The 15,265-nt window shown below is 39.7% G+C and overlaps 1 protein-coding gene across 1 annotated transcript in view; it reads left to right on the forward strand.

Annotated features, from left to right (window-relative positions):
* Positions 1-2,479: 2,479 nt before the first annotated feature.
* The window catches only part of LOC140234805 (uncharacterized), a 73,909-nt gene continuing 61,123 nt past the window's right edge, over positions 2,480-15,265 (forward strand). The window contains exon 1 of the mRNA XM_072314842.1: positions 2,480-3,800. Coding sequence (XP_072170943.1) covers positions 3,048-3,800 — 753 coding nt within the window. The 5' untranslated portion in view covers positions 2,480-3,047. The remainder of the gene's footprint in view (positions 3,801-15,265) is intronic.

Genomic DNA, 15,265 nt, shown 5'->3' on the forward strand with positions numbered 1-15,265 from the left:
TGATTTTGGACATGTCCAAAATCTTGAGCGGATGACGAAGGGAATGACAATACGCTTTGTGGTCGCTTAGCGCCCGCTGATCGAAAGTTGTGGTCGCTCTGCGTTCGCTTCTCATTCGTTCGCCGTTCGTCCAAATTCGCACAGCAATTCTGGACAGCACAGGTAGCATTTATCAGTTGGTCATCAGAAATGGAGGACGCTCAGAGATTTCAGATGCAATATCTTCTAGCTGTTCATCAACATGAGTATGACCTATAGACCAGCTGGCAATCGCCAAATACATCCAAGACAAGAGAAAACGGAGGAGAGAAAAACATCGAAGAACGATGTGGACCAGGGCCTGGATCCGAAGACGAGGGCAGTTCGGGTTGTATAATCAGCTTCTCATCGAACTTCCGGGATATTAAAGTCCCGGCGTTTGCCTCTGGCTTTTTTTTTTTTTTTTTTTTTCGCTGAAGGTCCAGGCTAGAAACACTTGGAGGCACCAGACGTAATGGAGGATGTTGGACTCCCCACATCATCGTCAACGTGATCATCAGAAGGAACACAGGAATCTTGAGGACTGTCGAGGGTAATGACATCAGCAGCACTTGGTGGTGACTTCTCCTTCCTTCTTTTGGGGGCCATTCTCACAATCACAACGTTACTCGACACTGTCACTACTCAAAATGATTTGGGAAAATGTGCATCAGTCGAGATCCGTCACGTGACTGCCGCAGTATCGCTCTGCATATGTTGGGCATTCGCTCCTCATTCGCTTTGTCCGCTCAGCATCCGCTGGACGGACTGCACGCATTCGCTTTCATTCGCTACTTAATCCGCTCGTAACACGGTTAGCATATGCTCATCATTCGTTAGGCGAACGTTCGAAAACGACGTTTTGCTTGCGGATTCGAGCGGATTCGAGCGTATCTGGACTTTGCCAAATGTTGCTCATTCGCTGATTTATACGCTGTAGTGTGACGGGGGCTAATGTGATGAATGCAACGGTGGCGATCACTGAACGTTGCCCAGGAATGACTGGCACGGCTAACAAGCAGAAAAACACTCTGAATTATCGGCTCGGCTACGGCTCCATCGGGTTTTTGGCCGCTATAGACAGGTTAAAATCTACCGCGGGAAACAAAATTTGTGGCCGCTGGCCGCGTTAGACAGGTGGCCGCTATACACAGGGTATTTAACATTGCTTTTCTCTCGGGGGGATTTTTCAGTGGCCGCTATTGACCGATTCTAGTGACGCGCTATGTGTATTTTTGGCATGGGCGCAGCCATAGTGGGTACATCAGCCGACCCCCCCTCCGCACTCCCCCACCCCTCTCCCTACATTAGCACGCGCGCAGAATGAAAAACTGCTTTAGCCAATAGGCGTCTCGTACTGAGTGCGCGAATGCTTGCTTAGTGCGCGAACCTTTGTTACAAGTGCGTGTAAACATGTTGCCCCGGGGTGGGGGAGAGCGGGGGGGGGGGGGGGGGGTCGGCTGATACACCCACTATGGCTGCGCCCTGCTGTGCCGTAAAATGTCTTGAAAGTTGAAAGTTGAAAGTTTATTTACTCACAACCCAAACTCTGGGTATCGGAGTCCAATAAAAAACACATAGCACATTATAATATCAATAAATAATAATTGCAAATAACTCTGAAAAGTGTACAAAACAACTATAACAAACAAAATAAGAATGAAATGCGATTGATGAAAAGAAAAAAAATGTACAGAAATATACAATATATACACGATATATGGTAAAAAGAACAAAAAAAAAAAAAAACCAAAACAGAAAAACAAAGAAAGGAAAATATGACGAGAGAGAGAGAAGGGATATGGAGGTGAAGAGGGAGAGTGAGAAGGACACAAGACTGGTGAATTAACAAACGATATACGAGTGACTTTTGGTTCAGGAAAAAAAAAAAAGGAAAAATAGAAACAGAAAAAGAAAAACGCAAAGACATACGGAAATGAATCCATACGCTAAGTGAACAAGAATGAAGGAAATATGGAGACGGGAACGAGAAGAAGAAGAAGTAGAGAGGGGAAGAAAAAAGGAGGAGAGAATGGAAAGACAAATAAGTTACATATCAATTGTAAAGAAGGCACAGCCTGTAAAAAAGGCATGTATAGTATTTGCAAAAAGGATAAAAAAATACTAATAATCTAAACATGTGTCATTATATAATTACAAAACTTGGATAAATTGGAAAGGATTGTTTTCTTTTGACAATTAAATAATTGATCCATCTTCATAGTGTTGGGGTATTTCCAGTAATATTTTTTTAAGTATTTCTTCCATTGTTCATTAAAGAGTCTACACTGAAAAAGGTAGTGGAATTCATCACCAATTTCCTCTTCATTACAATGGGTACAAAACCTTTCGTTTCTTGGAATCTGATTGTATCTTCCAGAAACAATTGGCAGTTTATGATTTGCGCAACGGAATTTACATAAAATTTTTGCCTGTGAATCATTAAGGTGTCGAAAATACTTCTCAAAATGAAGATCCTGTTTAAAGATTCTGCTGCCCTCAACGAACCCGAATCGGTCAATAGACAGGTAGGTACAGGTACAGGTGGCCGCTTAAGGCAGGTTTGACTGTAGTTGTAAGCATGCACCGGCCTGGACGCCACTCCACCGTACTCACTAGTAAAGTCTTCCATCCTGAGGTGTACCTCTTTAACTGTGGATTATCTATGGTGTGACAAACAGTATTCCACATAATTAGTGTCTTTGATAAAACGATCTTTTGTACATTAGAACATCTATCTCGTATTCGAGTCTTCCGCCGACCATGGCATGCATCGCACCAACGACCCCAACCCGTACCGATCGCGAACGGGGCCCCGCTCCGGTGTTACCCTTCCGCCAGCTACAGTGAGTGACTACAACACGCAGTGCACTGCCCTCCCTATACTGTCGACCGTGTGAGAAGCTGAAATCAGTATGACGAGTGAGGATCTAAGGTCTAAGGAATAGGTAGGCGAATAAGAATTTAGGATAGCAAAGAGACGGCGGACCGCGTATCCGGACGACACCACACGACAACAAAAATAAAAAATGGCTTACTACGATCCGACAAAGTGTGTTATGTGCATGAACCCCTTTGAAAAAACCTCCCGTGGTTATAGAAGGACAAGATTAAGTCTTATGACGACTCCAGGAACAGCGTTTCAACTCTGTGGGCGAACAGTATATCTGGATAATTTCATTTGCCACACCTGTAGGAAGATCTTCAACAAAAAGACGATCAGAAAAGGCTGGGGACATAAGAAAAGAGAGAAGGATTTCAGAATTCTTCCGTCAGAGTATAGACCTCGACCTAGTAAAAAAGCCTCTCCAACAGTGAGAGCTCTACCACAAGCTGAAAGATCAAAAACAAATCCAACTGTATCTTCTCGGTTAACACACAGCTCATCAAAATTGCCTAAGCCAAGTACCGCGACTGGCACTACTACTAGGCATGGAGAATCTACTTTGTTGCCAGGTGGAGGTGAAAGTACATCTAGAAATGGGTCTGTAAAAAATATCAGAAATGATGAAGCGATGGAGACAGAGTCAAAGATGGATGTGGGAAGGGACGTTGCGGGTGACGTGACCAGCACAGATCAGGAGGATGACATGGAAGAAACGGAGCTTGAACACAACGAAGAAATGGCGGCCCAAGGAGACAGGAGAGAATGTCCACTCAAAAGAGCTCTCTCTTATTTTGCTGAATATCAATACCTTAAGGGAATACGTGCCCTTTTAAAAGTGTCGCCCAAAGTAAAAGAGGCTGTCATCGTTGTGTTTGGGGACATTATCAGAAATGAGGTAGGGGGTCTAATTTACTAAATTAACGGGGTCATCCCACAAGACAGACACCCATGAGTCATAGTATACAGCTCACAGTGACACACAACTAGTCCTTCACTCAGGACAACCCATGACTGAGTTCAACACTGTAGACCAGGTAAAAGCAGCCTGTGAGACCAACGCTATATCTAGTCAGAGGTAAAAGCAGCCTGCAACTTCGACAGATATTGTACAGCCTACTACAGGTTGTGCAACAAAACGGGGTTTATCTTTAATGTGCTAGGGCCAAGGGCCTTAGTGTTGAAATCACGAGCTGCATGACTCATGGGCTGTATAAAACTAGTGCAGTGGGCCATATGAATGATCCATGGATGTCGGTCTTGTGACGTACACCCTGATTAACTAGACTAATCAAAGTTCAAAAAGTAAAATTTTACTGTGGTGGTGGTAGACAACCTTCTATCAATGATATAGGCCTGGCGATACAGTGCAATTGTCGCTGGGTTAGGCACATGGCGACAGTGTTCGGTTGTATTCGGTCCACCTGAGCAGGCAAGAGACGAATCCTGCAAATACGCATGCAACTTCTTTATGCAGCAAGAAAACTGATACATCGGACTGCATATGCTACCGGTATGTATTTTACTTGGGTTGCAAGTCACAGTGATCTTGATTTTCTTTTCCCAGCATAACTGTGCGCCAAATGATACAGAAGAAATATTTTGGAACACAATATGGAGACTACATGTACAGTCCTACCAAAGTTTCATTTTTGGGCTATGAAGGAAAACGTGAAAAAATAGCACTTGTTAAGAGACCAACATTTTCTGTAAATTGGAAGTCAAGTTTCAACATTATTTTCACATTTCTGTCCTCCATAAAACCCCAAATAACTAATTTGACGAGTTACAGAATAGTTTCTCCTTCAATTTGCTGTATAGATTTAATCATTTGATGACTTCTGAGGTGAGATATTACCATTGTCCTGCGACACTTCCCCAGCGGTTTTGTGACCACAAGCTGTTTACTTCGTGAGGTTACATGTCTATTTAATATTTTCCTTTCCAGTTCAGTTGACCTCAGGGAGGAAGGAAGAAGAGCACTGCTGGTTCATTCTATTTCTTTGAAGGGAAAATCTAAATTTTGTTTATTTCTATTATCTTTCATAACAATTTTAATATTGGACATGTTGATTACTCGATTGTCATTTTCAACTTTTCCTCTGTACAAAAGGAATTGTCCAAAGAAATGAATTCTCTATAAATGTGTCATACTGAAAACACAGCAGACTGTTCTTCATGTGTACAGCCTAGAAATGGAAATCATCACAACTGTGCTGGGAGGTGCCATCAATGACAACATCGAAGGTCTTAGTGACAATCCATTTGAAGTAATAACAGGCAACTTTGTCATTACTGAATTTTATTGCAAAGGGAAAATCCTGCTGGAACAACTTTTTTTTCTTTTGTAGGAATTTTGATATTGAATTTCAACCGCAAACTCCCAAATATGTCATGGCTTGTCAAGGTAATGAACAGGATTTCTCAATATCTTAATATCCTCAATGTCTCACTTTTACAGGATGCCAAGTTCAAAAATTTTTTATATATGTGTGAGATTTTCATGACTCGGCATCTCGGCATGCAAATGTGCGCGCGAGCGAGGGTGTGGGAGGTTTTTCCCCCCTGTGGCCTCCCAGTATGGAGCTTTTTCAATTTTTAGCTCTTAATGATGCGATCAGGTGCATACTTAAGTGACTATTTTTATGCCTCCGCCACGAAGTGGTGCCGGAGGCATTATGTTTTCGGGTTGTCCGTCCGTCCGTCCGTCCGTCCGTCCGTCCGTCCGTCCGTCCGTCCTTCCGTCCGTCCGTAATGAATTTTGTGGACAAGGTAACTATCGAAACCTGTTGAGGTATCCTCATGAAACTTGGCATGTATGTGTATTAGGGGGTGAAGTTGTGCCTATCAACTTTTGGGTGCACATGCTCAAGGTCAGAGGTCAAAAGGTCAAGGTCAAATACATAAAATTTCACTATTTCCACCATATCTATTGAATGCCTAAAGATATTTTCTTGAAACTTAGTGTATACATGTATTACCCAATTAAGATTCTCTGGTGAAAGTTTGGGTCATGAGGTCAAAGGTCAAAGGTCAAAAGGTCAGTGTCAAATACATAAAATTTCACTATTTCCACCATATCTATTGAATGCCTGAAGATATTTTCTTGAAACTTAGTGTATACATGTATTACCCAATTAAGATTCTCTGGTGAAAGTTTGGGTCATGAGGTCAAAGGTCAAAAGGTCAAGTAAAAATATTAAAACTTCTTTTTTTTCTCCGTACCTTGGAAAATTGTTCAAGGTATCTTCATGGAACATAGTATATACATGTACTGACTGGAAGTGATTATCTAGAGAATGTAGGGTTCATGGGGTCAAAGGTCAAGTGCAAGACTTCAAAATTTTACTATTACCCTCATATTCATGCAATGCCAGCAGGGTTATTTTTTACACTTGGTGTATGCGTGTGTAACCTAATAGAAATTCTCTGGAAAGTTTTTTTTTTTCTCTTTTTGCCTCAAAGGTCAAAAGGTCAAAGATCAAGTGAAAGTGCTGAACTAACTTTTTCCTCCATATCTCGGAAGTGGCTCAAGTTACCTTGAAACTTAGTACATTATGCATGTTCTACCTGAAAGTAATTATCTTATGAATTTTAGGGTCAAGGGCCAGATGAAAATGGTAACAATTTACTATTCAATTCAGAAATTGCACTTTTTCTCCACACCTGTACCTTGAAAATTACTCAATGCCTAAATGTATGAATGGGTCAAAGTCAAGTTAAAGTCCTTAAATCCCTAGATACATACTCTCTTATTCATCCAATTAAACCTACGTCAAGGAAGGTGAACATTCAACACATTTGTGACAAACTTGTCATTCCAATATTTTGCCAATTTTGTGAAAAATGTAATCACACAGTGTCCACATGTACTATCTAGACCTATTGGGAAAATCATGCATTATGGCGGAGGCATACCAGTCGCCAAAGCGACATTTCTAGTTTTTCTTATTTTGAAGGACAAAAGGGAAATATACCTTCAATTGCAACTATCACTTTAATCTTTTGAGCTATGCTCATTGTTATATTATAGACCCAAGTTGCAGACTTCGCCCGATGCATGAGAAAAATGGGTGCCATGCGTGAGATCGTGAATGGCCCCTAAATGCTAGCGTCTCACGCAGAGACTTGGTAGCTCTGCTTTTACCATGAACCACATACATGTAGTTCTGTGGTTGAAATGCTAAAAACACAAATTTGTGTGAATGAGAAATATTACATGTAATTTTTATGCCTATGCTGCAAAGTGTGGCCAGAGGCATCATGTTTTTTGTTTTTTTTTGTTGTCTGTCCATCTGTCTGTCCTAACATCTGCTTGTCCTTCTTTCCGTGACCAATTTTGATAACAGCGTAAAAAAAAAAAAAAAAAAAAAAAAAAAAAAAAAAAAAAAAAATGGGGTACATGTACCACTTTGGTATCCTAATAAAACTTGGCAAATTTATAAGTATGAGGGGGCAAAGTTGTACAATACAACATTGGTGCACATGCCCAAGGTTAAAGGACAAGTTCACCTTCATTATATACATGTGGATTGTGTGAATGCAGCATTATTAGTAAAACACATCAGTGAAAGTTTGGGGAAAATCGGACAATCTGTTCGAAAGTTATGAATTTTTAAAGTATCTGCGCAGTCACTGCTGGATGAGAAGACTACTACAGTGTATGATGTCATATGCATACAACGATATAAAGAAAATAAAAAGAATTTCACAAAACCTCACATTTTGAATAAAGTGCACATTTCTTTGACTTGTTGCTGACATACATGTTGTATGTTAAGGGTACTCAGTAATATTATTCAACCTGCCTTCTGAGCTACAGAGAGAGAAGTCAAGTGTTCTTTTGTTATGTGAGAAAAGTGAAAATAAGTTGAATCTTCTTTATTCTTTCTTTATATGCATCGTTATACACACGTGACATCACAAGCTATAGTACGGGTAGTCTTCTCATCCAGCCTTGAGTGAGCAGAAACTTCATAACTTTTGAAAAGATTGTCTGATTTTCCTCCAACTCACACTGATGTGTTCTACTAATATTGCTGCATTCACTCAACCTACTGTACATGTCTATGAAGGTGAACTTGTCCTTTAAAGGTCAAGGTCAAATGCTCAAAATTTAGCCATTTCCTCCATTATTATCTGTGTATCGCCTGAAGGTATTTTCTTGAAACCAAGTACATGTATACCAAATAAAGATTCTCTGACTATAGAGAGAGTTTTGGGTCATGACGTCTATAGGGTCAAGTTAACATTATCATTTTTTTTTTATCTCTATATCTTGAAAATGGTTCAAGGCATCTTCATTTATGCGTACTGACTGGCAGTGGTAATCTAGGGAAATTTGGGGTCATGGGGTCAAAGGTCAGGGTTCTGTATAGATTGATCATATGGGTGATTGGTTACTAATACTATACACACTTGCTCCATATATCGTATATCAGGAGTAGTAAAATCAGTTGTACAAATGTGTACACGAGACAACACGCACACCTACACACACACACACACACACACACACACACGTTTCTAAGTTTCTAACAAAGGTAGTAGAGATAACAAGATATGAAGGACCCCGATAAAAATGGACACATTGGCTGACCCTACATGACGATACAAAAGAGATCTAAGTACAAACTCGTACATATCGAAACAGTCATTTCCAAAATTAAGGGCATTATTTTGAAGAACGAGATTTTAAAGTACCGGTAATAAGGATTATTTTGTGGAGGTAAAAATATGGCAACAACCTGATCTCACAATCAAAACGCTTAATAAACAACATTCTAAAATGGGTTCAAGAATGTAGCCAATTGGAAGCGCTGAAATGAGTCACGTGTGCTTGTATTAATTCTCACTAACATGCATGGCTTGACGTCACAATGTTTGCACTAGCAGTGCGCACTCAATCAGTTGTTACAAGTGCGTCGCGCGCTACTATACGCGCTGTCAATCCTGTAAAACAACTTCTATTTCAGGCTGCTGGCCGGCCTTTATTGTGTGCATAACATGTGTGGCGTACGTATACTCTTATACGTACAGTGCTTATATGTGCGGGATTTCAGAGTGCGACATGTGTAAATGTTTGGGACGAACATCTTCAGACATCTTGATCCACAAAGGTACGTGAAAAATGCTGACGCACTCTATCCTGTGCATCATTTCAACATCTGCAAAGACAGCACGTCTCGGGCAAAGACACTCATCACCTGAGACGCGCTGTCCCTGGAGCCGCTGCTGCTACAGTATTTATATCAAGCGTCAAGGCAGCGCGTCTCATGTGATGTGCGTATACGCTTGAGGACCGTGCACTTTCCATTTGTTTTCCTGTCTTATTAGCTAGCATCTTTGGTTTCTAATCTCGTTTAGGACAGAATTTTCAAATCTTTTTAAGATAATAAGAATACCACTACCTTTGGAAATGAATGATGTTTCCAGGTGTACTGAGTTTGTATGGTAGGTGTTCAACACACCAACCGGGTCCATATCAATCGACCGCGCACTATAATAGCATTGCGCGTACAGAAAGAAAATGTACGCATGGGACTACGCGCAACGGTGTTTGATTCTTCACTGGGCTACGCTACAATACCGAGTAAAATGAGGCGAAAACATAAGTATTCCCTCTAAATAAACGAAATTTAGCAAAATCGAATAAGATTTATCATGTAACTACACATAACTAGGTCTACCTTTGCTGACTCGTTGTAAGATGTAGAGTATCCTTCCGTAATAAATTTGACGATTTTGACCGCAAAATTGTCAACGCCGCTTGTACGATTGTGCACACACGTTACACATACACATGACATAATTATTTTCTCGCCTGCTATGACCGTACAAGTTGAAGCAGAAACGAGAAATGAATGTGAAAAAACAAACCGACTCATCTAATTTATTTCAATTACGATGAAAAGTTTCCTAATGAAAATCAATTCAAATTCATCAAACAGTCCTTCACATTCAGTTCAAAAGTAATATCGAGGGATTGAAAATATATTCAAATATTATTCGGGGAAAAATGACGGCTAGAAAAACAGCGGCCTGTCGAAACAAACGCATTTAAGTGCCCTTTATACGTATTGTCAGGGTGGTCGGTTGAAATAAACAGGGCAACTGAGTGCGGAAAAAATGACACCCCACACGTCCGAAGCCGCCGCCATCTAGAGCGCGTACCTCAAATCGCATTTTCAGTGCGCGCTTGTGAATCCGGAGTATTTTCTCCACATGTGAGTAAAATTTCAGGCAAATTGTGAGATTTTTCACGTTTCTATTGATAGAAAAACGTTAGGTGGCCGGTACTATGAACACCCAACCATACTTTAAATAGCTCTCTTTTGTATCACCATGTAGGGTAGCCATTTTGTGTCCATTAATTGTTATCGAGCGCCTTCCTATCTTGTTATCTCTACTATCTTTGGACAGAATGTAGTGACAGGGGCGCTTAGTCATGCATATTCGCGAGATGATATCACAGGGTTATGAAAAAAAAAAAAGGAACTTTGCGCTCGTGATATGCGCTTCGCGCACATCAAGTTGGAGTCTCCCGTTTTCTAGGGGTTTCAGGCGGGAGAATCTCCAGATCAGAAGGTGCTTAGGGTTGGAGTCTCTGTAACATCGCCCTCTACACTACCGGGACTATGCCCCTTTAATGGATGAGGGAAGCAGAGCCTTCTATTCAAGGCTCTGAAGGAAGCGTTAAAAGTATTTTTGTGGTCGTTGTGTGGCGAGGTAGGATGTTCACAACCAGCATACCTTGCGCCTTGATCATGGCGATTTTCTGCAATTTATATACTACGTAAGCCCAACTTATGTAAAGATCAATAATCCAGCAACAACGGAGATGATGAAGAGCAAAGCAATCCTGTATCGCGCTGTGTTCGACGCATGCACCGCGCCATTATCGATGTGCCAAGTAATCACACGCGGTTGCCATGCTCATGTGAGCTCAACTCGCGCAAAGATGAGGTAATGTTATTTTTTACCAAAAAAATCATTACAAATCAGTCAAGTGGAAAATTGCCACCTTTGGCAGTGTTTGACATTGCTTGCGGACAGGAGCTTCTGCAGGCTATGAAGAAGTTGAATGAATCAGGGTTTTTGTATTTTTAATGAATTTTTATTGATATATGAGGTAATTTGCTATTTTTATCGTTTTTGAGAGTGACTGGATGACTAGTCTCGTATGGAGGCTCTTAACTTTTTTTAGAGCTGGAAAACATCCCAGAATATGTTGTTTGCTTGAAAGCAGAGAAAATTTCCCTTCATCTGCTTCAATTTTAAAAAATTCTACGATTCGATTGATTTTTTTTATGATTTATGGAATATGCTGCATTTAAAGGACAAGTTCACCTTCATAAACATAAGGATTGAGAAAATGCATCAATATAAGTAGAACACATTAGTGAAAGTTTGAGAAGAATTGGACAATCGATGCAAAAGTTATGAATTTTTAAAATTTTTGTGTTGGAACTGCTGGACGAGGTGACTACTACAGCTTGTGATGTCATTTGAGTACAACAGTATAAAGAAAATGTAAAGAAAATTCAACATATTTTCATTTTTTTCACATAACAAAAGAGCATTTGACTTGCCTCTTTCTAGAGGTAGTAGTCCATGGGCCAGGCCAGTTATTGGTACAGTGTACCTCCTGAGGTGGCAAAACCTTTTTGGTATTTTATTTGTTGGGCATTTCCAAATGAGTACATGTAGCTTAGTCATAATGAATGAATTTTTAACCAATTTGGTCTCGTTGTTATAGCCCTATACTTCTGAATCGAAACTAAACGCAATACAAAGAAGAGCACTGTCTTCTGTAGGGCTCACACCCATAAATATTTCCCCATAGGGATGTGTGTTAAAAATCAAATTTCAAAAAATTCTGTAAAATAGCTGGGAGAAATGAGGTGTTTCAGCTTCACTAACCTGGATAAGTTAGATACGCTTTCATCCATCAAATTCTTAGGGTGGATAATTCAGTTCAAATTCTCTCCAGGGGTCCGCAAAGCCAGACTACGAGTTCTTGTCACTCAAAAATCACCCATTTTCTGTACACGTACCCAATGAAATATAGTCCCCTCAAATTCCACCAGAATTTGCACCTAAATGCAATTTGTAGAGGAATTCATACTCAATATCTGAAGCTATTCAGTTTTTTTTTTCCAAACTACATGTACATCATTGATTTTTAATTAGTTTTTTTCTTCATTTATTTTGGTATCTTTGGTACGAATTTGTGAAGGGGTCTGGGATATTCCATTGTATTTACGGGTGTGAGCCCTGTATGTTCCATAGAGCTGTAAACTGCTGCTTTATGGTATGTTCACAGGTGTTCTGTTGTAAATGCGGCGCACTTAGTTTTTATTCAAGGCAGCGAAGGGAATATCCAAAGGTTATGATGTCCACAGTGCTGAGTCTTTATTCTAGATGGCGAAGGGAATAACCAAAGCTTATGATACAGTGTATATCCTTTTATCTAAAATTAACAACACCAAAAAACCAATTCCTCGTGAATTTTACCGTATTATTCAATTATTCATCATTTTCCGGCGAAAACGCTACAGTGAAAACGCTAACATCATGCCATTGTCGCTTTATTTCCATCCAACAATAAAAAATAATTAATGCAAAAACAATGTACCAGTACACTATGATACATTATAATGAATAATATTGTAAATGAACAGAGTGATTTTTGATTAAAACTGATGTATTTGTTGATAGGGTAGTATAAAAACAGAATCATTTTATGAGGAATTGTAGATATGATAAAGGTACATGGGTCTAGATAAAGACTAAGTGCACCGTGTGACAGCTGTGGACATCATAACCCTTTGGATATTCCCTTTGCTGCCTTGAATAAAGACTAAGCGCACCACGTTTACAACTGCACACCTGTGGACATTCGGAAGACAGTGCTCTTCTGGGCTCACACCTGTAAATAAAATGGGACTGTCCCAAACCCCTTCAGAAATTCGTACCAAAGATACCCAAATAAATGAAGAAAAAAATTGATTAAAAATCAATGATGTCGTTTGGCAAAAAAACTGAATAGCTGTAGATATTGAGTATGAATTCCTCTACAAACTGTATTTTAGTTGGAAGATGAAAGCTTTTCTGATGGAATTTGAGGGGACTACAATTTCACTGGGTACGTGTACGGAAAATAGGTGATTTTTTGAGTGACAAGAACTCGTAGTCTGGCTTTGCGGACCCCTGGACAGAATTAGAGCAGAACAACCCACCCTGGAAATCTGATGGATGAAAGGTAATATCTCACTTGTTCAGGTTAGTGAAGATGAAACACCTCATTTCTCCCAGCTATTTTACAGAATTTTTTGAAATTTGAATTTTAACACACATCTCTATGGGGAATTATTCACCCGTGTGAGCCCTTCTCTGTATACTGGTAGCGGTTAGTTTCGATTCAGAAGTATAGGGATATAAAAACGAGACCAAATTAGTTAAAAAATCATTTATTATGACTAAGCTACTCATTTGGAAATGTTATCATAGCTTGATAAGCATATCTATGCCTGACAAACAAACTGACACCAAAAAGGTTTTGCCACCTCAGGTGGTACCAACAACCCATTTTTCAGGTCTTGGCCCATGTACATAGGGGCGGCGCAGCCGTGGGGGCTCGGGGGCCCCCACACTTTTTTTTCAACCGTACGTATGTTAGTGGCACTAAAATGGGAGGGGAGAGAATGAGGTGAGGACCTTTTTTTTTTTTTTTTTTGCTTGTTAGCACATGAAACCCGGAAGTGGGCCCCTACACTTTTGAAAACACTGCGCCAGCCCTGCCATGGACTGTAGGGGGAATAATATACCCATGACATTTCTTGGTAATGAGTCAAGGGAATGTGTACTTTTTTCAAAAGATGAAATTTTGTGAAATTCTCTTTATATTTTCCTTATATTGTTGTACGCATGTGACATTGTACACTGCAGTAGTCTCCTCATCCAGCGGTTACTGCACAAAAACTTCAAAAATGCATAACTTTTGAACGGATTGTCCGATTTTCCTCAAACTTTCAATGATGTGTTCTACTAGTATTGCTACATTTTCTCAATCCTTATGTTTATGAAGGTGAACTCATCCTTTAAAGGTAGGGAATCCCATTTGCATGCCTTAAATGAAGAGTTGTATAAATACAGTGGTATGTTGAAGAGAGTATCATTTTAGAAACTCCCATAAAGTATTGAAAGTGGAAGGTAACATTTAGTACATCTTTATTGACCGTTAGATTTTGAATTGAATTTTTTTCGGGGCTCACCGTAAATTCCAGTACATTACTAGGCTACCTTTGCAGACCCATGCACTGCATGTGTGTCCATCATGTATATTTTGTGAAGAAAGTTCATCAAAACTTACAAACATTTCTATATACATTCTTGCCACACACTCTATATGTTATTACATCAGCTCTTATACTTTTAGATTTGTGTTTATAGATAAAAAAAATACAGAAGACTGCAACAAAAAGGCTTAAGTGTGGCTGACACGCAGAACTACTGAGTTCTTGAGTTTTGTGCATTATTCAAATTGTAGATAACTGTTGACTTCCAAATTTCTCAGCAGTGGCCTAAACAAGTCCCCCGAGGTTCATATTTAATGTTTTGCTGCATTTTGGGAGTTCTGTAAAAGGTATCCCCTACCTTTAACACAGGTTTCTATTGGAGCCCGGAAAAGGAGCGTGAGGCCTATAACTGGAGGGCCAAACCCCCAAAACTCCTTAACGAGTGAGTTCCACTCTCTCTACAAACTAAGTAGACCATGCTTATTTTCAAGTTTTTATTGTAACAAACAAAATTCCACTGGTCTACCTCAAAAAGTTTGTTGCGAAAGCCTCCAAATCCAAGATGGCGTCCAAGATGGCCGCCATAGTTACTGAATTTGTTATTTGAAAGATAGAATTTGATAGAAACATCAGATTTCAACACATTTAATGTCATATGAAAGAAAATAAAATTTTTTACAAGTTGATACCATTTTTGTGGGTTATTGTGATAACTGGATGGAGATTTTAAGGAAAAAACACTTATTTTTTGATATTTTCTTGAAAAAAGGAAAATCATGAAAATGCTTGATTCAGCATAAATCAAAGAAAGAGTGAAGGATTATCTTGAAACGTTTCAGGAATTTTGTTTGACATGTAATTGATATTTGGAGAAAATTAGAGGCCCGTAACATTTTCGTTTCAGGACTTATAATGTCTCAAACTTGAAAACTCACTATGTAAAAATTGCCACTTTAGTTGTGAAAAGACCCTGTTGGTCGTAAAAAAAGTCTGCGCGTGTCAAGACTACTACACGCACTTCTGGCACTGGCGCACAGAACTGTGGACTGGCCAAAGAGATTAT

This window comes from Diadema setosum, chromosome 11 (assembly GCF_964275005.1).
Source record: "Diadema setosum chromosome 11, eeDiaSeto1, whole genome shotgun sequence".
NCBI lineage: Eukaryota > Metazoa > Echinodermata > Echinoidea > Diadematoida > Diadematidae > Diadema > Diadema setosum.